The sequence below is a fragment of the Nomascus leucogenys genome, chromosome 4, assembly GCF_006542625.1.
Source record: "Nomascus leucogenys isolate Asia chromosome 4, Asia_NLE_v1, whole genome shotgun sequence".
NCBI lineage: Eukaryota > Metazoa > Chordata > Mammalia > Primates > Hylobatidae > Nomascus > Nomascus leucogenys.
The window spans coordinates 101,151,194-101,177,334 of NC_044384.1; the positions used below are offsets into that span (position 1 = coordinate 101,151,194).

The 26,141-nt window shown below is 56.5% G+C and overlaps 1 protein-coding gene across 4 annotated transcripts in view; it reads left to right on the top strand.

Annotated features, from left to right (window-relative positions):
- The first annotated feature begins 5,632 nt into the window (after positions 1 to 5,632).
- CACNA2D2 (calcium voltage-gated channel auxiliary subunit alpha2delta 2) overlaps positions 5,633 to 26,141 on the top strand; it is a 141,791-nt gene continuing 121,282 nt past the window's right edge. For 2 of the 4 annotated variants that reach the window (XM_030811702.1, XM_030811704.1), the window contains exon 1: positions 5,633 to 6,059. In XM_030811702.1, coding sequence (XP_030667562.1) covers positions 5,845 to 6,059 — 215 coding nt within the window. In that variant the 5' untranslated portion in view covers positions 5,633 to 5,844. The remainder of the gene's footprint in view (positions 6,060 to 26,141) is intronic. The other 2 variants (XM_030811701.1, XM_030811703.1) reach the window with 1 other exon arrangement.

A 26,141-nucleotide genomic window follows, 5' to 3' on the forward strand; every position in this document is an offset into this window, starting at 1 on the left:
CTTGTTTCTCCTCCTTCTCTAAGGACAAAGCCACCCAGGGTCCTGGTGTCCTGGATGCAGGGGTGAGCAGGCTGTCCTGTCCTGACACTGCCCAGCTGAGCCTTGCCCCATGCTGCCTGTGAGGCTACACCACCTCTCTCCCTGCCTCTGCCAGGAGCTCACTTACTCAGGCATACACCCCCCAGGGGAGCTGTGCCTGCCCCCAGGGAAGAGGGCCAGCTCACTTCTGTCTCAGGCCTTTGCTCAGACCCTCTGCCAGGGACACTCTTTTCTCCCACCTCCAGCCATTCATTTGTCCAAACCCTTCCTACCCTTCTGTGCCAGTTTCAAGGTCCCTTTGTCCAGGAAGCCTTCCCTGATCACCTGGGCCTCCTCAGAACACTGAGGGACCACTTGCTTTTTTTCACCGACATGATGTAATTATGTGTGGTTTGAGGTACTCACCATGTTTTTCCTGTGTATCACATTCCCCTACCAAGTGGGGAGCTCCCAGGGGCCAAGGATCAAGCCTCTTATACTTGCCAGAACCTACTCAATTAACCAGCATCCTCCCTTGCTCAGTCAAATAATCTGAGTTCAGTGACTCTTGGGATGATGGAGGTCTAACCAGGCGGCTTCCACTGCAGTACAGGGAGGCATGATTTTTCCATGACCCGATGCTGGGTTATGGGCTTCCCTTCAGAGGCCAGGATGGGGATATCAAGACCCATGGTTTGGTGTCTCTGAGACTGGCCTCATACTTGGTCATAGGGAGACAGATCTGGGATGATGACCCAGGTCTCCAGACTCAAAGCTCCACACTCTGATCTGCATTGACCACTGGGTAGCCTCAGGCAAGTCTCCTCCCTTTTCTGGGCCTCAGTTTCCCCTCTTTCTAATGAGGAGGTCCTATAGGTTCTGACTGTTCATGACCTGGGACTTGGCCCTAACTTTGATGTGCAGGTAGTGACAGCTTGCAATGCCTGAAAGGGTTAAACTCCAGCCCCCTCCATATATTACAGTAAGTGGTACTAAACTGACCATCGGTTGATATTGTGCCAAGGATCCTTGAAAAATTATTGACGTGTCCAGAGGTAGGGTCCTGTCTGATTGCATCTGGAGGCCACTGAGCATCTATACCATGCTCAGACAAGGGCATTTTGGGGAGCATTGCATCCTTGGGTATCCCCAAGGAACTGATGGGCGAGCCATGGCAGCCACTGGCAGTTGCAAGTGCTGGTAGTCCCTCATACGTGGAATGAATCCCAGCTGGGGGCCCTTGGGGACCAATGGGTCCAGCCCAAAGCGGGCAGAGAATAGGTAACTTAGAGTGGGCTGGATGAGGCAGGGACAGCAGAACACTGGCCAAGGCTGGGGCCAGCTCAACGGACCCAGGTGGAGGCAGAGCTGGGTAAACAGGGCTCAGAAGGGCAAATGTTGGCTCAAGTCATGCTCACTCAAAAGAATGTCTCCTCCTCGCCCTAATATGCCCATCCCGACCTATTCACTTTGCAAGACTGAGCTGAAATCCCTCCCCCTTTTCCAGGAATATTTCCCTGTCTGCCTGCATACACAGCCTGCCCTTCTTGGGGATGGCTGAGTCTGTTGTCTCCCCTTCGCTAAGCCCCTGCTGAGTACCAAGTCTTCCCTCAGGGTGTTAGATGCTTTGGGTCTTCAGACCACCTCTGCCACATGGGGGTGTCTCTCACTATAAGGATGAAGAAATGGGCTCGCAGAGGCAAAATGACTTGCTTACACAACCTGTGATGTTTGATGTCAAAGCTGACACACCTCATGCCCAGGCCAGACCACCCTTCCTGGGTACACCCCTGGGCTCCCTTGACATGCCATCAAATGATTCTTTGTGTTTTTTGTGTGTGTGTTTTTGTTTGTTTGTTTGTTTCTTTGTTTGTTTTGAGACAAAGTCTTGCTCTGTCGCTCAGGCTGGAGTGCAATGGTGCGATCTCGGCTCATGGTACCCCCCGTCTCCCAAGTTCAAGCGATTCTCCTGCCTCAGCCTCCTGAGCAGCTGGGACTACAGGCGCCGGCCACCACAGCCAGCTAATTTTTTTTTCTTTTTTTGTATTTTTGGTAGAGATGGAGTTTCGTCATGTTGGCCAGGCTGCTCTTGAACTCCTGACCTCAGGTAATCCACCCACCTCGGCTTCCCATAATGCTAGGGATTACAGGCATAAGCCACCATGCCTGGCCCCAAATGACTCTATGTGTCAATACTTCCTGTGCCCTTCCATGGCTAAGCACTGCATGAGGCTTGGAGAGGGTGACAAGGACTAGGGAACCTCAGGGCTCAGCTCGACAAGAGTCCAGAGTAGGCTGGGTGTGGTGGCTCATGCCTGTAATGGGAAGCCAAGGCGGGCGGATCATGAAGTCAGGAGTTCAAGACCATCTTGGCCAAGATAGTGAAACCCTGTCTCTACTAAAAATACAAAAATTAGCTTGGTGCGGTGGCATGTGCCTGTAATCCCAGTTACTGAGGAGGCTGAGGCAGGAGAATCACTTGAACCAGGGAGTTGGAGGTTGCAGTGAGCCGAGATCATGCCATTGCACTTGCACTCCAGCCTGGCGACACAGTGAGACTCTGTCTCAAAAAAAAAAAAAAAAAGAGGCCAGAGTGCAGGTGTGTTTCTGAACCCAAGGCAAGAGGCCACAGCATACTACTGGCCAGCGCAGGAAGCAGAAGGGACAGGACCAAGAGGAGGAGGCCCACCCTGTTGGGGGTGGTAGTACCCCAGGAAGGCTTCCTGGTATAAGTGGTATTAATGGGCTCATAAATATCTTGAGTTCAAATGGTAGAGGTAAAAGAGGGTATTCCAGGCAGGAGGAACTGCAGGAGTAAAGCCCGAGGCAGGAGTTTTCTCTGAATAAGGAGCTGTCCAGCCTGTTCATAAAAGGTGAGACTGGACGCAGGGCAGGCTAGGGTGAGAATCTCGCCACCACAGGCGTCCTGGATGTTCCTGATGGGCTTCCTACGAAAGGGCCACAAGCTGTGGAGTCAAGGTTGACACCAGCCCCAGTCTTCTCCTCACAGCAGGGAAGAGCCAGGGGCCTCCAGGACAGAAAGGACTGGGTTGTGCAGAGATGAGCTTCCTGGCTCTGGGAGAATCTAAATAGAGGCTGTGCAAACCCAGGGAGTTGGGGCTTGGGACCGGCCTCGAGTGGCACAACTGAGCCCATGGCCTGCTTGGCACATAGTAGTTTCTCTCTATGGCTCTATCAGTCTCTTCTGACCTGCTGAGCTGACCTCCCATGCAGAACTGGCACCTACCAGGCCCCCTGTCAGGGTAGCTTCACCTGCCCCTGCCACCCTATGTCTTCCAGCACAGGCAACTTGGGCCAGGTGGGCAGCTCCACATTTACCAATGTGCCTGCCATGGAAGTTCCCCTATTCCTTGGGAAGGCTCAAATTTTTCTCCCAAGATCTTAACGTGTGGCTGTAGCCAGCTGCCAAGAGGGCTGAGGATGTTGTGAGCCTCAAAAGTTGTAATCCATAAACACCTACCACTTGTTTACTCTTAATTACCTCCCCTCCTTATTTGTCTTTCTTTGACGGCCTGTCAACCAAAATCTCCCGCCTTTCCCTTGGCGCCAGCAGCCTCAATTAGGTGCACATCTGTGGAGGCTAGAACTGAAATGCCCAACTGCCAAAACCCACCCACTGTACCAAGACTGACTCTATGTGCCTCATGGCCTGGACACTTTGGGGATAGCGCTGCTACCCTGGTGTTGGAGGGCAGGGAGGCTGGCCCTCACATTCCTCAGACCACTGCAGAGTCTGCCTTGGGAAGGCGCCCACCCCCGACAGGGCACCCAAGAGGAATGATGTCCTTTATGATGGTCCCCTGGGGCCATGGGCACAGGTATTATTTGTCCAGCAAACAGGTAAGAGAGGATATCACAGGCCAGCCCTACCTTGGGCATGAGGAAGACAGAGATACTGGGGACAGGTCTCAGCAGGCAGGGCTGGGAGGGCGCCTGTTTAGCTCACGCTTGTCGACTCCTGAGCAGGACCCCTGCCCCCCTGCCCTCCCATTGTGTCCAGAGGTGGCGGTGGAGGGGGGAGCAACTGGCTCAGTGAGGACCCTGCTTGTCCCCCCAAAGAGCTGGGCTATTGTCTCCCATAGTCCATCAGGTCCCACCTGTCCACCAGGCCCCTGGCCCCTGCGTTGCCTTCCTCTGATACTTTTTTGGGGGTCTCATGGTTTGGGATCTGCTGGCAAACCTCAATCTGGCCCCTGAAGGCTCATTCAGGTCAAGGGAGGAGGATACTTCAAGAAATGAAGGAAACTGTTCCCTGTCAAGCGCTGGTTTGCTGGGATTGGAGGAGCCAAGGCAGGACTAGGCAGCAAGGGAAGGTTGTCCTGGGCCCTATTTCCAGCCCCTACCCCTACCCTTTTCAGTCCAGGGGCTACTATTCCCTTTCAACTGCAAGCCCTCCTTGGGCTGACTTGTGAATGGGTAATAGGAGGGCCACTGAAACCATGAGGTGGGGCATCTGGACGTTTCCGAACCATCCTGCCCAGCTGGTTACTATCCCTCATTCCTCGTGATAGGCCAGGTCTGTGGGCAGTTATTGCTGAGGGGGTCCTGCCCTGTGTCAAGTTGGTGGGGAGCATTCTCTCATCCTATCTGCACCAGAGGCAGAGCTGGGTTCCAGGGCAACTTCAACAGAATCTTAGGGATGGTCTCCCCTCATTGTGAATGCTTCAGTTTACCAAGAGATTCTCCCCATTCTCACTTCATCCTGGAAATGGGAGTGGGCACCCACACAAGCATTCACAAGCAAGGACATTGAGGCTCTGAAAGGGCCACAAGCTGTGGAGTCACGGTTGACACCAGCCCCAGTCTTCTCCCCACAGCAGGGAAGAGCCAGGGGCCTCCAGGACAGAAAGGACTGGGTTGTGCAGAGATGAGCTTCCTGGCTCTGGAAGAATCTAAACAGAGGCTGTGCAAACCCCGGGAGCTGGGGCTTGGGACGGGCCTGCACACAGTGCCTGTTCAGCCCAGGGAAGCGAAGCAAGTGGCTGCAGAGGGCTGCATCCTGCCATCCCCAGCCCCCCACAACCGTACAGCCGGGCCCAGGTTTCCGCTTAGGGAACCAGGAGGTCCATGCCCTTTCTGCCAGCAGCCGGGCGTGCAAACCCCCCCGACAGAGAGAAATCTTGAAGATAGCTAGAGCCACGGGCTGTAAGTTCAGCATGGCTCCTTTTCTGGTCTCCGCTGAAGCTGTCACTCCACCATTAAACCTGTGACTCCAGGCCTTAAGCCTGTTGAAGGTCGAGCCCCCAGAAGGGTCACATATGCTCCTGCCTTGGGCCGCGGCGCCCGGGACTCTTCCTGCGGGTGGGGTGGAGAGGAGCGGCAGGGTCTGAGGTGTGGGGGCGGGGGCGCACCCGGGGCTCTCGGACAGCGGTTGGGGCGCAGGACGCGCGAGCCAGTAGGGCAGGCTTCGGGCTGCGCGGGGACGAGGGGCGCGCGGGCACGGGTGGGCGCGTGGCCGCGGCGGGGGCGCGCGGGGGCGGGCCAGCTCGGGAAGAGGGAGGGAGGGAGGGAGGGAGAGAGAGAAGAGGGCGGTGCCGGCAGGTTGGCGGCGGCTGCTATTTGAGCGCAGGTCCCGGGTCGGGCACTCAGAGCGCTTGGAGCCAGCGCTGCAGGAAGATCGCAGCGCGCAGCCCGCAGAGGCGCTGCGGCCCGTGCAGCCCCGGAGGCCCCGCGCGGAGAAGGCGGCGGCGGAGGAGAGGCCGAGTTACCGCCCGCCGCCCGCGCCCCCCCACCCCCCGCCGCCGCCGCCGCCGCCGCCGCCGCCACTGCCCCCCCTCCCCGCGGCGCCGCATCTTGAATGGAAACATGGCGGTGCCGGCTCGGACCTGCGGCGCCTCTCGGCCCGGCCCAGCGCGGACTGCGCGCCCCTGGCCCGGCTGCGGCCCCCAGCCTGGCCCCGGCACCCGGCGCCCGGCGTCCGGGCCCCCGCGCCCGCTGTGGCTGCTGCTGCCGCCGCTGCTGCTTCTACCGCTGCTCGCCGCCCCCGGCGCCTCTGCCTACAGCTTCCCCCAGCAGCACACGTAAGTGGCCTCGGCCGGCCGCGGGACCCCGGCCGAGCCTTGCGCCCCGCTCTGCCCCGGGTCCGCACTACTCCTTCCCTGCGCCCCGCGCCAGGGCAGAGGCGCTGGGTCCGGCTGCCCGCTGCGCCCGGGGGCGGCGGCCCCAAGCCCCGAAGGCTGGCAGCCGCGGTCCCGGCGCTCTGGCTGCGTCTCGAAACTTCCCCGCGGTGCCCCTGCTTCCCCCAAATCCCCCGAATGAGGCAAGGCAAGATTTTCAAGCCCCGGGAGGAGTTGGGGGGCGGGGGGGCGGTCCGAGCTTGTCAGCTGATTCCCTGCCGCTGACCCGGTGAGAGGGAAACCTGGGTTGGGTGAGGCGGGCGGTCAGCGACCCCTGCCCGGCGGAGTTGGAGCCGCGCATCTGCCCCACGTTCCCTCCCTGGTGGGAATTCGGCGCTTTACAGCCAGAGTTGAGGGACATCTCCGCACCTGCCTTCAAGGGCCTTTTCCTTTAGTGGGGAGCTGTATGCTGAGAATGCGAGCACCTTCTTGCTGTGGCCAGTGCCACAGAGGCAGTGTCCCCTGTTCTTGGCCCCCCCTCCACCTGAGGAGAGAGTCCCCTGGAGAGCCCAGTTGGGAGGTGAAGGTGTTGGGGTCCGGGCAGAAGGTGAAGGGTGGGAAGGACCCCTGCCTGCGCCTGCTGCTGCTGCCAACAGAGTAATAGCCTCTCCTGGCTCTGCCAGCTTCCACAGATTTTCTGGTCCTTCTGAGCCCCCTCCTCCTCCCCAAGAGCCAGCAAACTCGGGCTGCCTCCTCCGGGTGAGCTTAGCCAGATGTGTCTGGGGCTGGGAGTGGATGTTCAGTGCATGTGGCCTTTAGGACGTATCAGTTTCCTGACACTGTGCTTCAGCCCTATGTCAGTGCCCAGACACCCCTTTGGGGCCCGGTGACCACCTCGCTTCTGTTATCTGTCTCCGGGTCTGAGGAGCCACCTGTCCCTGGACTCCTTCACCAGTGTCCTGGCCTGGAGATTGGGGCATGAGTCGTCGGGCTGCTGGTGGCCAAGGGGAAGGGTCTGGCCTCAGGGAAAGGGAGAGGCTGGCTCTGCGTCATTTAAACCAGCTCTGCCCAAGGGTAAGAGCCCCTGGTCCTGCCACAAAACCTGCCGACTCCGGCTCGTAGGCTCTCTAAGATGAGGGAAAAACAAACTCAGGAAAAGCGCCTCTCTGGGTCTCTCTCTCCGTCTTGTCATCTCTCTCATTGCACAGCCTGGCTGTGCTCAGGCGGGTGATCAGTTGGCAAATTACAGGTGCCGCACGGACGTGTCCTCTGTCAACCGTCTGGATTTTTCATGTGTGTGGGGGGGGTGCCCAGGGAGAAAAGAATCGTATGGAAGTTCAGGGCTGGTGGGTGCGTTGTTGTCTTTCATTTGCCGTGATGGAAATGGACTTCAATCATAGTGCTTAAAAAAAGCAAAAGCATTATTTTTTGGTTGTTCTTTCTTCCTCAAAGCCAAGCACGAGCCAAGCCACAATTATTTTTTTCTTAGCCATTTCATAGCTCCTTGAGTGAAGGTTTAAGTAGATGTCTCTTTCCACCTCTCCCGACCTCACTCCCTTTCCCTGCAACGTGCAGTTGGTCAGATGGCTTCTGGGCCTGCACGAGTCTCCTCTAGAAGGCCGATGTGAGACCCTGACCAGAGTAGACACCTGTCCCTCTGTCCTCAGCCAGAAGATGGCGAGGCGGGTGTGACGGCAGCGGCACATTTCCAGCTGGACGCTCTTCTCTTGTCGATATAGTTGGAGCTAATTTGAGGGTTTGGGACATGTCTTGCAAACCGTAATTAGAGAATGAGGGTGGGGGTGGGGTGGGAGCTGTGCCGCTCTGAGGGTCCAGGGGGAGGTGACTAATGGCACAACGACACAGAGGGTTTGCTCTGACAGCCAGCGCCCTTCAGTTGTCCCGGTCCCGCAGACGAGGATGCCCATTGATCCTTGGAGGGAGCAAGGGGCCCACACATAACCATGGCCAGTGGAATTGGTGCTTTTGTTGAACTGATAAGAAAGGTTTAGGCTGTTGTTGGGGCCAGAAGGTTCTGTGGGGCTGCTCAGGGATGGGTGGCCTCCCAGAACCTTCTGCTGGGTCAGTGTGGCCAGGCTGGGATGACACTTTGATACAGGTGGATTTCCAAGGAGGAGAGTGGAACCCAGCTTCGTGGCACTGGAGTGACAACCCCTCAGTGGGGAAGGCCCCCGATGAGAAAGTCATTTTCTCATTAGTGTCTGCCAGTGCAAAGGGGCCCAGCTTCACAAGCTGCTGGATTTTAAGCAAGTGTGGGTTTGGGGTCCGCTAGCTGTGATTTCTGCAATCGCTCTGGCAGTATGGCTCTCTGCCCACCAGACAAAATGGACCAAGGCTGCTGCTGGATTGAGAAGGACAGAGGGGTTACCGCTGAAGGGAGGACAGGGCTTCAGGGTTTTTTTGGGGGGCGGGGGGTGGGGGGAGGTTGGGCTCTCTCACCTTACTTGGACCTGGATCAGAGTTTCAAACAAGGAGGAGGCTACATGTGTGCACACATGTATGCACACATGTGTGCACTTGTCCGGCTGGGTGTGGGAGGCCTGAGTCCGAGCACACCTTTTACCTGCCTCCTCCTTTTTCCAGCTATGCTCCCCAGCATCAGGCCACCACCGCCAGCTGAAGGGCAGCCCTCACTGCTTTGCCTCCCCTTGTGTCTTTCCCTCCCTCCTACCCTGTCCCCCTTCTTCGGGTCTTTCATAGAGCTGTACCTATCCTTCCCTGCCTGCCTCTTTTGTCCTCTCTGCTGGGCCTCTGTGCCCTGTTCTCCGGTGCCCCCAGGTTTCTCTGTCCCCTGCTCTGTGGAGTCCTGGCTGAGTACTGGGTGGAGCACCCGGCTGAGCTGGCCCACCTGACTGCACCCTCTTAGCCCAGCTCTGCTCTAGCGATGGTGTTGGCCAGCGTCTCCCTTCCTCTGAGGGTGGGCAGAAGCAGTGAGGGGCCTGAGGGGTTTGGACCACCAGCAGATTAATGACAACTAGAGTACACGCTCCTCTCCTGAGTGGACACATGGGGAGCAGTGCCTACAACAGGGCATGCGTCAGTCTAGCTACGGTTAATGGTGGGTGACGTGTGTCTGTCTGTGCCTTCCAGCCCCTGTCTCCATCTCCCTGTGGCTCTCCCTGTTGGAGGGAGGCAGCATCACACATCTGGGTCCCCCATCTTCCCAACAATCTGCCGCAGCTTTTGCAGGAGGGAGGGGTGAGGCTTCGCAGCCATGCTGCCATCACCGAGATACAGAGCTGCCAGGTACAGCCCTCCTGGTGTGGAGGACTTTGGGGGGACCCTTGGCTGCTGTTCCCCTGGACTCCATCTTTATCAGGCACCTCCTTTTGGTCAGCTGTGCCAGGCTAACCCCTGAGAAAGGAGGAAACTCATTTTAGGATGAGTCCTCTCATAGTCTGCAGGTGAATCTCACTCCAGATTGTTTGTCACACTTATGTCCCCATGGAGAGACTGACTCCAGAGTAAAGCTGGCCTCTAAGTGGACTTCTGCAGAGAGTATCCCCTTCTCCTCCTGCCTGTGTGCAGGTGGGCACTGCCAGCTCCTGGCACCTCAGATGTGTATGGGTGGACACTGCCAGCTCCTGGGAGGATGTAGTTTGGGGACATGCTGGGTGTCAGGTGTAGACTTTGCAGGCTCCATTGGGATGACCTTGCCTTAGTTTCCACAATTGAAATGATAGAATCTGCTTAAGAGGCTGGTGGTGAGAATTAATGGGAGAGGATGTCGCCTCTAGTGGGCAGGGAGGGCTCCGTCAGGTGCCATGGCTGCCACTGTTAACATTAGCATTAAGCCCAGATGCTGCAGCAGGGCGGTAGCCAGTCTCACTGCGAGACCCGCCAGTCTCCAGGGCTCCCACGGGCTGGGTGGCCACCTGTCTCTCTACTTTGCTCATGCTGCCCTGCCATGACTGTGCTTTTTTTCTCGGGTGTAGATCTCCTCCTTCAAGGTCTCACACCCGAACCTTCCAGAGGCCTTCCCATCCCAGCTCTGGGCTGTGCCACTCTCTCAGGCTCTGCCCACTCACACCAGATTCTACCTCCTTGAGGAAGACACTGGGCCACCTCCCTCCCTCACTCCCTGCAACACAGCCTGACTGTGGTGGGGGAACATTGCCAGGCTAATGGTGATCTCCCTTACTGAGCCCAGGCCGGGCCCCTCACCCACATCAGTGCCTTGACCTCAGAGCCTGTGGTCATGTCCATCCTCCAGATGGGGAGACTGACCTCAGAAAAATGAAGGGACCTGCTTAAAGCCCACAACCATGAGAGGCAGGACAGGGAAAGGATAGATCTGTCAGACACTTGGCTGCCCAGCCACAGGGCTGGGGTCATCTGGGCAGTGGGCCCAGGAAGTGGATGGGGGCCTGAAGCCTGAATCTTTGAGAAGAAAATGAAGAGGCCTAGGATGTGAGAGCTGGGCTTGGGGCTTCCAGCTGTAACTTTGCCCCATCTGTCTCTCTTTCCTCCTCTGGGTCTCAGGCAACCCTGAGGGGCCTTCCTTGGCACGAAGCTGCCTTGCCAGCCCCAGTGCTTATAGCCCTAGTGCTCACCTCCATCTACCTCCCACGTATACACAGGCCATCATGGAGCACCCCCAGCCCAGAGCTTTCCTTCCCCGAGCTTTGAGTTATGGGCCAGGCCTGCTCTGTGTGGAGGGGTGGAGGAGAGGAGGGGCTTCATCTCGAGATGAGGTGCCATTTCCCTCTCCAGATTCCAGTCTGATTCCGGAGAGAAAGGTCATGAAGGTGGGGGTGGGGCTGGGGGCTGTTCACAGAAACCTGAGGCTGACTCGTTTAGTCCCTTGGCAGTTTTGCCAAGTCTGAGGGGACTTCACAGGGCTAGGATCTTATAGATGCTTGGGGGGCCTCATGCCATCTGGATGGGTGGGACTTGGGGGGTTTGGGAACCAGCGTTCAAGGGCTTGTTGCTAGGGAACTCTCCAAGGGGCAGCTGGATGTTTGGGAGTCAAGGCAGGTGGGCCTGAGCTCTGTCTAGCAGGGCAGTGTTGCCTGTAGGATAGGAATGGTCTTTCTCTCTCTTCCCCCTTCCAGCCACCTACCCCACTCCCATGCTGACATTTGCCTCCAGACCTGGTGCCTTGTGTCTTTAAGTGACTGGGCTGCGGGCCTCAGGCCTGGGGAGGACACGCTGGGGCCGAGGGTGAGGGACTTTCCCACTGCTGGCTACAGCCCTCCAGCCAACTGGGAAGATTCTCTTCATGTCAGGTTTTTTTTACTTCTTCTTCTGGTACCTACTGTCTAAACAAGAAGCTACAGAATCAATATTCGTATTCCCCAAGGGAAGTGTGTGTGTGGTTTTTGCTTTTTTTTCCTTCTCTTCTTCTCTTGTCCTGTGTAACCTGAAGAGCCTCCAGAGCTGCCTGTGGCTAAGGGCAGAAGGGGGGCCAGTGCAGGTGACCACAGAGATTGAGATGGCCCTGCTGGCTTGCAGGTCCCCACAGGGGTCTCTTGGGGCCTCCCTAAAGGAGTCAAGGTTCTGTCATTCAAATCTACATAAGGTCAGGACCTAAGGGGCAGACTTAGCCAAGCCCTGCCCTGCCACCATGAGACTCTGGCTGTTGGCTTGGTGTCCCCAGTCCTGGTCCCGCTCCTCTCACCTGGGCCCTCACAGTGCTTTTCCTTCTGGATCTGGTCTGGCCCTGCTGGGTCCCCAGCCATCACTGTTACCCGTGACTGAGCCTGGTGAGGGGAGAGCCTCACAAACTAGGAGACTGTCTAGCTGGGATTAGGTGGGGAGAATCTTCACAAAGGAGTTCTGAAAGCCCCCATCTTAGGTGAGGGGGCCTCTGTCAAGGGCAAGCCCAGCCCAATCTTCTCAGTTGGGTAGCTTGCTTGGTGGCCTTGGACAAAACTCCTCCTCTCCCTGGGCCTCAGTTTCCTCTCTTCCGGGATCCTTCCAACTCTGACATTCCAATGCCCTAAGAAGACAGATCTGGGGTCTTCCTGCTCTTCTCCACGCCCTGCTTTAGCTGTGGCCGCTGGGCCTTGTCTCTTCCGGTGTGAGGGTGCCTGGACCCTCCTTTGGCCATACCTTGGGTGTCTCACGGCTGCTTTTCAGATTGACCCACTTTGAGCTCTCATCAGCCTAATTGTTTAGCAGAGAGGGAGGGGCATGGGAAGCCTTTCCTGCTGATCAGTATCCCTCTTTCCCACCTTGGAAATGATCCTCATTAAACAAAGGGGAAGGGGTGGGTGAAAAGGGTGAGAAGTCACTCCCTCTGCCTGTCTTTTCCCTGCCCCTCTTAGACTCTGGGCCCCTTTCTTCCCCTTTGATGCCTGCCTTCCGTGCTGGCTAGTTCTTTCTGTGCAAGCCCCCTCTTCGAGTGCACTGAGACTCTGCCACACCTCTCAACAGCTGTGTGACCTTGGGAACTTCCACAGCCTCTCTGGATTTTGGAGCCTCATCTGTAAACAGGGCTTCCATGGCTGTACTGCCACATAGGGTTGGGGTGTGATAGACCGTGAGGGATGGGCCTGGCCCCAGGGAGTCTGTGATAAGGGCATGTGGATCCCGACTGGATCTAGGGGGTATTTGCAGTCTAGCTGGGCCTGCACTCCAAGTGCCAGCCACTATCCCCTCATCCATAGCACCCAGCACCCATCCAGGCCCTACAGGCACTTGGGACCCACTTGTGGTTTGTGAGTCTTTCCTCTTATGCTTGGCTCTTGCCTTTGCCTGTGTGCACATGTCAGCTTGTATGTGGGCGTGTCTACACCTATGTGTTCATGTATGTGTGTGCATGTGTCAGATGTGTTCACATCTGAGCATGCTTGTGCATATACCCACTTGTGTGCGTGTGTTTGTACTCACACATGAATGCATGTGTGTAGATGTGTGTGCATGGGCATTCTCGTGTGTAGGCAGCAGTAGGTGTGTGCGTGTATGTGCATATGAATTCAAATGTGGGCATGTGCTTGGGAGCCTATGTAGTGCAAGCACACGTGTGGTTTTATCTCTGCAGCCAGAATGGGCTCCTAGTGCCCACCTTCACTACCTGCCTTTGAGGTTAATGCCAGGGCTCAGCTGGACAAACACTGGCAGTGGGAAATAAAGCATCCTGATTGTTAGGACCAGTGTTTTGCAAACTTTTATGTTAGAAACAGCCTGAGTTAAGGCTGAGCTGGAAAGTTTGATCTTCTACCAACTGGCGTGATGACAGTCTGCAAAGGAAACAGAGGCTGCATCCTTGTAATTCAAATTTTTGCAAATTGAATGGTATTTAGATTCACTGGAGGACTTGGGACTCAGAGGAGCTCCGTGAGTCCTTTGTGAAGTGAAGCATCTTTACAAACAGCCCTTCCCCGCGTGGAAAATCTGGAGGGTGGGCGTGGAGCCCGGGCTCAGGCAGAGTGGGAAGCTCTTGCTGTGTGACCTTGGGCTGGCACTTTTCCCTTTCAGAGTGGGTGCTTCTTATTTGCACACTGAAGGGCAGGAGACTGGCAGCCCTTGAGTATCTGCTGTGGGTTTGGGTCCTCCCCCCAGCAAGACACCGTGGGCACGATTTGGGCTGTAAAAACTTTGGCTTGATGATCCCTTGATGATCTGGAGGGATGATTCCTCCACATGTTCTCTATCTGGAGCATCTCCAGCGAAGACACTTCCTTCAAGGATGGATTTTTTCTACTGAGTCTTCATAAATAAGGCTGTCCAGGTGCCCTGTGATGGGCCCTGGCCCCAGTAGCTGTGTGGACCGAGTTCTTGTGGGTTCTGTTGTCTGAGAGTTTCCTGGCATTTTCAGGACTCGCCTGTGTGTTGTCAGTGCTGTGATGGCCCAGGGCCCTTGGCATTTTGGGAAGTGGCTGTGAGGGGCTCAGGAAGCCTACAGGCCAGGAGGGGTTTCTGTGGGGGCAGGGAGCCTGGGTGCAACCATCTCCTTGGGCATTATGGGCTTTGTGTGCTTCCCTGACTTGGAAAGGACATGCCACAGCCACAGAAATCCCTGAGGTCCTGATACCACCATCATATAGACAGGGAAACTGAGGCCCAAGATGGGAGAAGGGAACCTTCAAGCCCCACATATCTGTGGCTGCGCATACTCTGTGGACAGGGCCCAGCCCCCATCCCTAATGCTCAGTACAGACTGCGAGGAGGGTGACTCCCTATGCAGCCTTCCTTGCACTGATGTATAGCTGTTTCTCTTAAATAAAAATATCCGGCCAGGCGCAGTGGCTGACGCCTGTAATCCCAGCACTTTAGGAGGCCGAGGTGGGAGGATCGCTTGAGCCCAGGAGTTGTAGATCAGCCTGGGCAACATGGCGAAACTCCATCTCTACAAAAATATAAAAATTAGCCAGGTGTGGTAGTGCACACCTGTGGTCTCAGCTACTCAGGAGGCTGAGGTGGGAGGATGGCTTGAGCCCAGGAAGTTGAGACTATAGGGAGCTGTGATGGTGCCATTGGACTCCAGTCTGGACACAGAGTGAGAGGATTAGGTAACAGGAGCACCCTAATGGCGCTGGTTCCGGGTTCTTCTTCCTCCCCAATACAGGCCCGCCAAAAGGAGCCAATCAGAGGTCATGCCTTCCCGCCTCAGCCTAGACCCAGCCCCTCAGCCAACCAGCGACCCCCACATAACGTCCCTAGGCATAAAAGACGGAGGCTGCAGAGCCCTCGCTCTCTTTCTTCTTCCACTTCGGCTCTCCCTCGGACTCCTCCAATAAAGATCTCTTGACTGCAACCGGTGTGGCGTGGTCTGAGTCTGAGCCTACAGAGTCACCCTTTCAGAGAGCCTGTCATTTATAAATAAATAAATAATAAATAAGTAAAATCTATGGCATGGGTCTGGGGGCAAATTGAGGTCTGCTTTGGCAAACTCGAAGGGCAAGATGTCTATGTGGTGTGAGGCCCCAACTCCTTGGGTTTCTGTGGGGCAAACTCTGATGTCCCTGTGCTGTTTCAGAGACACAAAAGCTTTCTGGGTCCCCTTGGGAAGGACAACTTTGTCACCAGGCAGTGTGGGCTTGGAGGAGCTGGCGTATTCCTGAGACAGTAGAGGCCCGTGCTCTGCCTCGAGTTTCCAGCCTGATGTGGCATTTCAGTCTTGATCACTTCCTTCCGCAGCCCGTGTTCTCCTTCTGCTGGCCCCGCCTAAAACGCTGCATTTGAAGCCTTAAAGGTCAGGCCTGGTGCTGCCACCAGTTCCAGCAAACAAACAACTAAACAACCCACCCCCGCCCTGCCCCCACTTCAGTTATGAGAAAAGAGAACGAGCTGGCAGAGCAGGCCTCTGTGCTAAGGGCCCTTGCAAATAGTCATTTCTCCTTTCTCTCTGTGAGCTGAGTCCGTGGTGGGTGTGTTAGGGCCCTGGGAGTCTTTGTATCTCTCCTTGGACCTCCCCAGGCTTGCTGGAGTGTCTCCCTTTTGGGCTAGCTGGGACCTTGCACCCCAGAAGCCTGCCATGGGCAGAGCCCCACTTCCCTGGCTGGCCCCTGAGGCCTTGCCTGGGCTGGCTCCAGCCTCTGACCCTGGGACTATCTGGGACACTTGAAGGTCCTGGGAAGAGCTCTAGCCTCCCCACCTCTGGCCTTCACTCACTGCTCACCATGTCCCTCTCCAGGCTACTGGCTCCACCCAGGTTCCTGGGGCAGAAGCCTTCCTGACCAACACCCTCCTCCAGCTCCCTGCCCTTTGTGAGTCCCTCCTCCAGCCCCATGCCCCTCCTCCAGCTCTGTGCCAGGTCATGGGGCCCTTGAGGAGTAGGCATTGAGCTGACTGCAACCCCCTCAGGATCTGAGTCTGAGGAGCACATTTGGCTGCCAACAAGAGGCTGCTTCTGTGCTTATCATGGAACCCCAGTGTGGTGGGTTTTCCTCATGGTGGGCCCTTTATTCCCTGACAGGGAGCCAACAGGTGTGTGATGCGGCTGTTGGCAAAGACCAAGTGGTCACCTGTGCTTGGCCTGGTGGCCTCACTTTTGGTGTAGCTGTCTGTCCTTGGCCAACTTCCTGTATGGCAACAAGATGGCTGCCAGAGCTCCAGGCATCATCTGCAGACCCAGGCACTAGGCATGGAAGAGATGTCTCCTCTGGGTTTCTCTTAAGAGGGGAGGAAACCTTGCCCAGAAGCCCCCAGCCGACTTCCTCTCACATCTCACTGGCTGACACTGAGTCACATGTCCACTCTGAACCAATCACTGGCAATCTAAACAGTATACTGTGATTGGTTCAGGCTAATCAGGATTTACCCTTGAGCCGAGGATGGGGTCACCTTGGGCTGGAGGTGGAGATTCTGCAGAAGGCAAGGAGTGATGGAGGATGGGGAAGCAGTGTCTGCTGCAGGGTCAGAGGAGAGGCTTGAGGGTGGGAGTTGGGGCCAAGGAAGAGGCGGGAGATAAGGGGACGGGTGACTATGCCAAGGAAATGTTTGTAAAGGAAGTAGTTGTTTTAACCACATCAATCACTACAAGCTGGGCCCCCGGTGGTATATTTCACACATGTTAGGTCAGTCCATTTTTATCCCACTTTCACAGATGAGAAAAATTGAGGCTTAGCCAGGCTAAATGATAAAATCACACAGATGGTAAGTGGCGGGGGCAGGATTCCCCCTAGTGCTCGGGTCCAAGCACTCAGCCCTGTCCCACACATCCCTCCTGCATCTCACCTCCTCCAGGCAACCCCTGGCCACAGGACCTTCAGGGTGTCCCTACACTCCCACAATGTTCTGCCATGCATCTCCCTCTGCAGGGGCTGCCCTACTGGCCAGGCTGATGTCCTTGGAGGGTTTATTTCTCACCGGGCCTGTGGCACCCCCAGGTTCCTTGGAACCACCTCAGGACCAGAAGCAGGAGATTTTTGGCTCCCAATCCCCCTCCCAGTAGAACAGCCCCACCCTTACTTGTGTTATAGATGTGGGTCAGTGAGAACTGTGGGACCAGTTGGTCCAGTTTAACTCCCGTGTGGTACAGATAGGGAAACCGAGGCCTGGAGAGGGACACTTCCTTCGGCCTCTCAGCACTTGAGGCATAGACTAGACCCAAACCTGGGGTTTGGGGGAGCAGCCACTGCCCTCAAGTTGCCGTACTGTGCCAGTGAGGTTTGGTCAGTCAGAGGCCTGAAGGAGGCCATTCAGGCCACATCCTGTCTCAGGCAGGGCCTAGGCAGACTGTTTAGGACAACAGCAAGTTGTGGGTTCAGATGACATCTGAAGATAGTGCTGGCATGAGTGGGCTAAGAGCATGGCCAGAGGAGCATGTCCTGCTGCTGTGGAACAGCGCAGCTGACCTGGCCTTAGAGGGCCACAGCCACAGAAGTGACGCATAGACATGGCCATGGGGAAGGCCCAGACTTGGCTGGGTGCTGCCTGTGAGACTTCATTCTCATCTTGCGGGGAGGGTGGCTTCAGGGTGGGGTGTACTTGCCTATAGTGGGGGTATACTTTTGCCTACGCACTGCAGAGGACTGGGTGTCATTGGTCAGCACCCAATGGTGAATTTGATGAGATCCATGCTCCACCGTGGCCAGGGACCTAGCCCTTCCCATTACTCTCTGGCTGTTCCCTGCACCAATCCTGGGTCCAGGCTGGGCAGTGTCCAGGAGCCAGTCAGCCAAGGGCACAGGTCGTGGGGTAAGCCCTGGGTTCTGTCCTGCTTCTGGATTGGGTGCCCTCCGGCCAGTGTTCCCCACCTGTCACATGAGGAAAGGGATCTCTGGGGCTGTCCAAGGGTCAGGGAAGGGAAGAAGCTGGCCTCTACTGGCCACGGCTGTGAGTCCCCCGACTGATAGTCCTCCCCGGATCCGGGTCTCCTTCTGGGGCTTTCTCCCAGTCACATGCTGGAACTGGTGGTACTGTCACCTGTTCTCACAGAGTAGTCGGGCAGGGCAGTCTGAACTCACTCTCAATTCTCCCATCTCTCCATCCTTCACCCTCCTTCTTCCTCCCCACTCCATGCCTGCCTCACCCCCTGGGCTGTGCCTAGCAGCACCTGGGCAGAGCAACTTGAGGGGAGGGAGGCAGCATGTGTAATTGTTTAAGCCACACCTTGGCTGGCGCAGGCCCCAGAAACCCTAGGGGCTTATACAGCAGGGTCTGGGGGCCTCGCCTTGGCCCTTCCTCTTCCAGTCTCCTCCTAACCCACCTTAGCCTCACTGCGATAGTCTGGGCAAGCCTCCTGCCCTCCTCCTCGGAGCCTCAGTGTCCTCACTGTTCTCAGCACCCTCCATAGAAAGGGATCCTTCTGCAGCTGACAGTCCCCCTGCCACCTCATCTGCATAACTGTCATCTCTGTCCTGCCCTGTAACTGGTGCTTGTGGAGACCTCAACAAGGAGGCTGCTTCTGATGGGCATGGGGAGGGGCACAGAGTGGGATCTCTGCCCGCAGAACTGAGTGCCCAACAGAACAGAAGCCATCTCCTTCCATGGGGGCTTAACAAGCACCTGCTATGCACTCAGCATGGAGGAAGCTGGGGAGAGGTTGGACGGGCTGCCGAGGGCCCTGCCAACCCCAGGCAGGACCCACCTGTTGTCCCACTGACCTGTACCTGTCCTTCGGTGCTTGGCTGGAGTCACTGTCCCCTGAAACCTTCGCTGACCTCCTTGTCTGGGTCAGAGACCTCCTAGCCTGCTTCAAACCCCTCTTCTGCCCATTCTTGTCCTGAAATAGACCTTGCTGCCTGGCTGCTCAGGGGCTATGTGGCTGGGAGGGGTAGGGGCAGTGGCCGGTTGCCCTTGGCTGGAGCTCCCAGCTAGCATATACCAAGTACTCAATAAATGTGTGCTGAGCAGGGAGCCCATGGTCTGTGCAGGTGTCCACAGAGCCAAGCTGGTCATGACTGTGGAAAATGGAGCAGCCTCTTACACAACAGCCTGGGACGGAGCCTGGCTTTGCTGGGGCCAGAGGGCATAGGCCACTCCCACATATCTTCTTGTGGCTTTTGCAAGGAGTTTTCCCAGCCCAGGGGCTGTCTCCAAGGGCTGCCCTGGGGAGGGAGGTGAAGGGGGTGTCCAGAGACCCACTGAGCTGTATTATTTAATGGGGTGGGGGCAGGGCCCAGGCATTAGCATGTTTTCTAGAGCCCCCTCTTCCCCCTAAGTTGAGCCAAGGTACAGAACTGTGGCCTTAGGGGATAGGAAGGTAAACACAGGATCCCCACCCTCTGCCCAGTAAGGGGACACTGAGGCTCCCAGGGATGGGGGGTAGTGTATATTGGTTCTGAGCAATGTCCTGACCATGATATCTATGGGAGCCAGCTGAACCCAAATGCCTGTGCATGCAGCCAGTTGCCAAAATCTGCAGCTTGTCCCAGGGAGATCACCTGGCTTCCCAGCCGGCTACCCCGCTCCTTCCAAACCGCTCCTCTGCATAGACATTTGCCCATGCCCCATCTGCCCTGCCGCCCACTCCACAGCCTGCCCATCTTTCAGGACCTGCTTCCTGACCATCCCTTCCCCACCTGAATCCACTCCCACACCTTAGCTGTGTGTTGCCCTGAGTGGGCTCTGGGGTCTCCAAGGGCCAATTGGGTCCCTGCCCTTGGGACACTCAGTCCATGGGGGAGATAAACAGTGAAGAAGACATGGGAGTGAGGCCAAATAAATAACACCATGCGTGGCTGGTGTTCCAAGCAGCATCCAAGGGGCCATGAGACATCCTGCTCCAGGCCCCCAGGCTCCCCTGCCATTCCCACAGTCCTGGGCCTCCCCAATCAGGGTGTGGAGGTCCCGGGGAGATCACCTGGACCCACGTTTCTCCATGGATAAGCAATGGATGGGGGGACAAGGCAAGGGGCAGGGGTTGAGTAGGAGAGAGGCTTGCCTTGCGTATAGATCCAGCCCCAGCCCCAGCCCCAGTTTTGGAGGCTCCCAGCAGCCCCACCCCGTCTTTCTGATGCACTTCCTGGGGCTGCTGCTCCCCTGGGCAGTGCCTTCTAGCATCCACCACGCCTTGGGCTGCCCAGACCTCATGACTATGGCCCTGCCTGTCTGGTGCCCCATAGCCCCAACTTCCCTGGCACAGAGCAGCTGGGGAGGGGTCTGTGGGGAACAATCCCAAAGGCCATTAAGCCTAGTGATTTACACAGTTCCTGAGCCAGCGCTGGGGGAAATACATTTCACAGGTGATTTCCAGACTGGTGGCATATGGAGGAGGCCATTACTCTACAATGAAGAAGGATGGGGACTTCATGGGGCCATCTAGAAGGCCCTGGAGGTGGGCCCTGATGCATATGCCTGCTGTGTGGTAGAAAGCCTGGTTCTGGGGATTATAAAGGGAACCCCGTATGTGACCTTGTTTGTGCCTCAGTTACCTCATCTTTATGATGGGATCACATTTCCTATGTTTCATAGTTGTAAGGATGGAACATCCAGTCATTCAGCCAGCATTTTTTGAGTACCTTCTGCCTGTCAGGTGCTGTTCTCAGGAGATGATGTTCTAGTGACAATATCTGTGTCAGAAAACACCAGGAAGGCTGGGCGCCGTGGCTCATGCGTATAATCCCAGCACTTTGGGAGGCTGAGGCGGGCGGATCACGAGGTCAGGAGATCGAGACCATCCTGGCAAACACTGTGAAACCCCATCTCTACTAAAAATACAAAAAAATTAACCAGGCGTGGTGGCGGGCGCCTGTAGTCCCAGGTACTCGGGAGGCTGAGGCAGGAGAATGGCATGAACCTGGGGGGCGGAGCTTGCAGCGAGCGGAGATCACATCACTGCACTCCAGCCTGGGCAACAGAGAGAGACTCCATCTCAAAACAAACAAACAAACAAAAAACCAGGAAAATGGTGAAAGCTTTGCACTTGTGGGCACTTCTTGCTGGGGGGGTGGTAGAGGGGCTGCAGCAGGAGGGAGCTCCCATGGAGCTGGGGGAAGAGGTGTTGGGGGGTGGGGTGGGTAATAACAATATACCCAGCCTCTAATGTTTGTTGTGCTGAGCCTCAGCGCTCTCTGCCGCCCTCACCCCGGGGTCAAGATTGCAAGATACAAAGTACAGGGCAGTGTCAGGATGCCAGGGCCAAGAGGCTCTGCACCCGGGCCCCGTTGTGATGGGTACTGGTTTGTTTCTGTGGAGTGAATGAATGAATGAATGAAATCAGCTCTTGAAAGACTGAGCTCCCACTTAAAGAGGCCCAGCTTCCCTGGGCGCAGCCGTCTCACTGCCCTTCCGCCCAGTGCGTGAAGGTGCTTCCATGTACTTGAAGGTAGGAATTCTGCAGGCCTCAGTGTGGGAGCAACCTGCCTTGGTGCCCACGGTCAGTCTTTGGGTGCTCACGGGGCATCACTGTGTGCGGAGCCCACTGCTGGGTCTTGCATATGTTGTGCCCTCTGTTTGGATTGCCCTCCTGCTCTGTGGTGCCACCTTCACCTGGCCAGCCCCTAGGCCAGGTCAGGCCCCTTCCCATGCATCCCATGCATCCTGTCCCCAAGGCTTGCTGGACTCTTCTTCTCATCAGGCCCCAATCCGGATCAGGTATCAGCTTCCTCTGCTTGGATTCCAAGCTCCCAAGGACAGGCCTGCATCTGTCCTGCTTGCTGCCAAATCCCTCCCAGGTGCCCATAGTAGGTACACGGTTACTATCGGAATGAATGAATGAGTGAGTGAGTGACTGGGTGGGGAGTGAGCGAGCTAGTTGGGAATTTACAGAAAGTTGGAAGCACCTGCAAAGTATTTTGCCAGTAATCAGACCTGCTGTTTCAGCCACCTGCCTCTCCTTAAGCCAATCCTGAGGCTCACCAGGCAGGGTGGCTCCTCTCGGACTGGGGAGGCTAGAAAGGTGGGGTAGCTGGGGCTGCACTAGAAGCCCCTTCCTCATGCAGCTGTGGATCCCTCACAGCCTGCAGAGGGGATTTGCATTGCTAAAGGATTCACCACAGAGCACCCCAGAGTAACGGGTTCATGGCGCGTCAAGGCAGGTTGAGCACTCGCATTCCATTTACATGCAGCTTGGCACACTCTGAGGGTCCAGGCACTAGCAAGAAGCAGATCCCAGAGGAAGTGGGCGTTCTCCCCATACCTGGCTCAGGCTCCCTGGTCGGGGAGCATTGGAGGGAGCTGGGGCTCTGCCCTGCTGCGACAACGTTCCTACTGCAGGATAGCCCTGATAGGGTATAAGGAAGGACTTCCCCATTGCACTCAGCTTTGGCTTACTTGTGGAGGCAGTGAGTTCCTGAGGTAGCCCCCTTCTCAAAGTTGGAAAAGGCTGTATACGAGGGGCGGCCCTTACCTGCAACCTACTTCCTGTTTGGCCACTGGAGTCCACCTTGAGGTTAAGGAGGCCTGACAGCCTAGGGGACAGGGCCATGGCTGAGTTGACTGGGTTCAGATTCTGGTTCAGCAGTGTGGTCTCGGGCAAGTTGCACCATTTCCACAGGCCTCAGAGTGCTCATCCGTGAAGTGGGCATGAACTGGCCTGCGCCTGGCCCAGGTACCATCTCTGCAGTGGAAATCACACGGAGTGCCCAGCGCACAGGCCCTCCACGTCAGCATTGCCTTTCCCTGGTGCTTGGCTGCCTGCTGAAACGGGGGCCCCTTTCCCAGCCCTGTTCTCCAGCCTGTCTCCTACTGCAGAGCGAGGTGGTCAGGGCAGGCCAGTCTGCTAGGCGGAAGATGTTCTAGTAAATTTATCCCCAAGTGTTTCCAGAACTCTTTTTGGCCAGGCTCCAAGCTAAGCTCTGTAGGAAGCTTGATTATGGGACTAGGCCGCAGCCCCAGCCTAAGATGAGGCTTGGTAAAGTGTGGTGAGAACTGTGGCTTTGAGAAGAGGGTGGGGGAAACGTAGGAAGGCTTCCTGGCAGAGGTGACTTGGCCAGGTAGAGGAAGGACAAGGCCAGAGAACAAAGCTGGCCCTGATGGATTGAGTTCGGTCTTCGCTTGGCCTCTCCTCTGTACATGGATATCCTCGGGGGGCCTGTGAGCTTCCACAGAGGATTTTGCTCTGAGGGGAAACGGAGGACCTTGAGGGGGTCTCTGTCTTCTTCAAGGCAGGAGGCCATGTTGAGGACTCATACAGAGGACAGCTATTTGTGGCTTAGTGAGGATTTGACTCATGCTGGGGGGTGGGGAGGATGTGCAGGAGGGGAGATGGGGATGTGTGAATCACAGAATCTGACCAGAATGGTTGGTGACACATGGACAGGGTCTGTCCTGCCACCTCTAGTCCAGCTTCAGCTCCTGGTGTGGGGCAGGAACAGAAGGCTGTAGCTTCTGGGTTCCTCCCTGACCCACTTGGTGACCTGTACAGGTATCCCAACCCTACTGTGCTCTCTGAGATGAGGCCTGGGCGTGGCTCCCCCATTTCAGCACTGGCTGGGCACACAGGGACTGCAGCAGTGTTCACCTCCTGATGGCTGATCATGCTGAGCCTCAGCTTACCCATTTGTGAAATGGGCCTGGGCAGGACTTAACGTTCCCATCGTGCCTGACTAGCTGGGGAATGTGCTGGGGAGAGCAGGTATCGCAGACCCCAAAATGCACATAGTCTGTGTCAGTGGCCAGGGTGGGTGGTTCCAGGCCTGGAGAACCCTGGATCCACCTCCTGGATTCCTGTCCCCGTGCCCCTGGTCTGGACCCTTTGCCTTGCCCCTGGAAGGCCCGGGCTTGTTTGTTACTGCCTCTCACTGATTGCTATATCCCAGCTCTAGACTTCTGAGAAAACTGGTGCTGGCACCTTGGCGACCCCTGAGCCTCAGTTACCAGGGCAGTTGCTGGTTTTACCCCTGGCCTCAGGAAAGGGTTCTCCCCCGACCCCTGCATAGTGAGCTGTAAGTCACTGTTACCATGTGTGGCTGCCTGTCTCCGTATCCTAGGAGTTTCTCAGTAGAGTGCAAAACACAGGAATAAACTGAGTGCTGGGTGGTGGGAGCTGCTGAGGCCCCCATGGGCCCTGAATCCAGATGCTTCAGAACAGCCTCAACGTTTATAATGATTATTTACTCAATACGGAGTCATGTTTTCCAGCGCTACCTTCTAAAATACATTTATAACTACCTCACCAGTTACATATTAGGGGTCCACATTGGATTTTGTTGGAAAAATAAAAGGTGAATGATCTTGCTGCTGGAGCAGTCTGAAAACCACTAGGGTGGCTCAGTTTTGTCAGTCCACGGATGGGAAACCAAGCTACAGACGGGGGAGTGGGTGAGCCTGTGCAGAGCCCATGGACTCTGGCTCCGGGAACCAGAACCCAAGTGTACAGGAGAGAGCTCCATGGGGGTGAGGGTGGGGGTGGGTGCAGGTGCTGGGTGGCTGGTGTTTAGGGACAGGGTGGCAGAGATAGAGTGGAGGACAGCCCAGGTCTGGGTCACTCTTCCTCAGCACTTTCTTCTTGCTTCCTGGAAGAAGTGGCTGCTCCAGCACCAGGGCCTTCTGGGAGAGCCATGAATTATGCACGGAAGCCACAGGGCTGGGCAGGCCCATCATAAATGAGCCTTAATAATTCATATGGAAAGGAGCCAGGGGAAGGGAGGGCCTCCTGGGCCAGCCCTGGGGCAGCCACCACGCTGCCAACCTCTCTGCAGGCTCCCCCTGCCCACCCCGCCTGCCTACCCCGTGGCCAGCCACACGCAAGCTGGACAGGAGGCCTGGGAGGTCAGCAGGACTCTGGGGAGGTTTATTCACTCAGCAAATGGCCTGTTCTTCCAGGCAGGAGAGCAGGAGCCTCCTGGCTCAGGGCTCACAGCCCAAGGCAGAGGCTAACAGTAAGCAAGAGGGAGGATGTCTGATGGAATACTAGCCAAAAGAATCACCCTAGGAGGGGACATGGAGATCAGTTGCTGCTGGGGGGGTGCAATTTCAAATGGAGGGGCAAGGAGCTCTTCACGGAGCAGGTGACGTGTTTGTGGAGACTGGAGGGAGGTGAGAGGCCCTTGGACTTCTGAGGAGAGACTGTTTCAGGCAGAGGGAACAGCATGTGCTGAAGCCTGTGCAGGGACTATAGGGGCATGTTCAGGCCACACCAAGGGATGAGGTCAGGGAGGCTACTGGGGGTGCAGCCACTGGGTGGACTTGGACTTTCCCCTAGTGCGACGGAGTTGACAGAGGAGGGACATGACAGCAGGGCACTCCAGCCATGTGTAGAGGGGAACAGACTGGGGAGGCAGGTGCCAGGCAGAAGGTGGAGGCCAGTGAGTGAGCTGGCAGCTGCAGAGGTGCAGGAACCCTGATGGGGCCCGGCCAGGGAGGCAGTTGGCAGTGGGTGGATTCGGGCACATTGCAAAGGTGGAACCTGTAGCACTTGCTGATAGATTGGATGTGGGTGTGAGAGAAAGTGGGTTCTAGGTCACCCCAAGTCTTTGACCTGAACGGAGGGAGCTGCCATCAGCAGAGGCAGGGAGTGGGGAGAAGAGGTGGAGACGGTCCCAAGGGACTGTCAGGATCTCGGATCTCGTTTCGGACACTTTGAGTTTAAGAGGCCCCTTAGCCACACCCGCAGCTGGGCATTGAAGACTGATGTTCTGAGTTGAGGTATGTGCAGCCTGACGGGTGTTTGTGACCTTGTGACCTGGAGCACATCTCTCAATTGCTCTGTGCCTCGGTTTCCCTCTGAGGATCGCGGATAGTGATCTGGCTGCTGTGCAGATGAATTAAGGCAGTGCAGTGGCCTGTCACCACTGGCTCAGGCCTCAGGCAGGGAGGGTCCCCATCAGACCCCTTGAGATATGGATCCCTAAATGGTCCATGGAGGCCTCAGGCTACTACTCCTTGGTTAGAGAGGGAAACTGAGACCTGCAGAGGCCAAGAAGCAGAGCCGAGTGGGCCACCTGGGGTCTTCCATTCCTGGATAGTGCTGCTACCTGGCTCCAGGCTGTGCTGCTTTCCTCCACTCCCCCAAACCCAGCAGGCTGCTATGAGTAAATATTGGGCTGGACCTGGTGCCCTAATTAATGCCGGATGATGGCTCACCGTTAGTCTGAGGGGGAGGCACAGAGTGCTGCCTCCCAGCAGAGCACGAATTAGAAGGAAAAGCTCTTCTCGGCAAAGAAAGGGAAGGGATAGCCCTGTAATTAATAACCTCATGAGGACCAGGAAGTATCTGGGCAGGGTCCCAAGGCACGCATGGTCGAGGGAGAT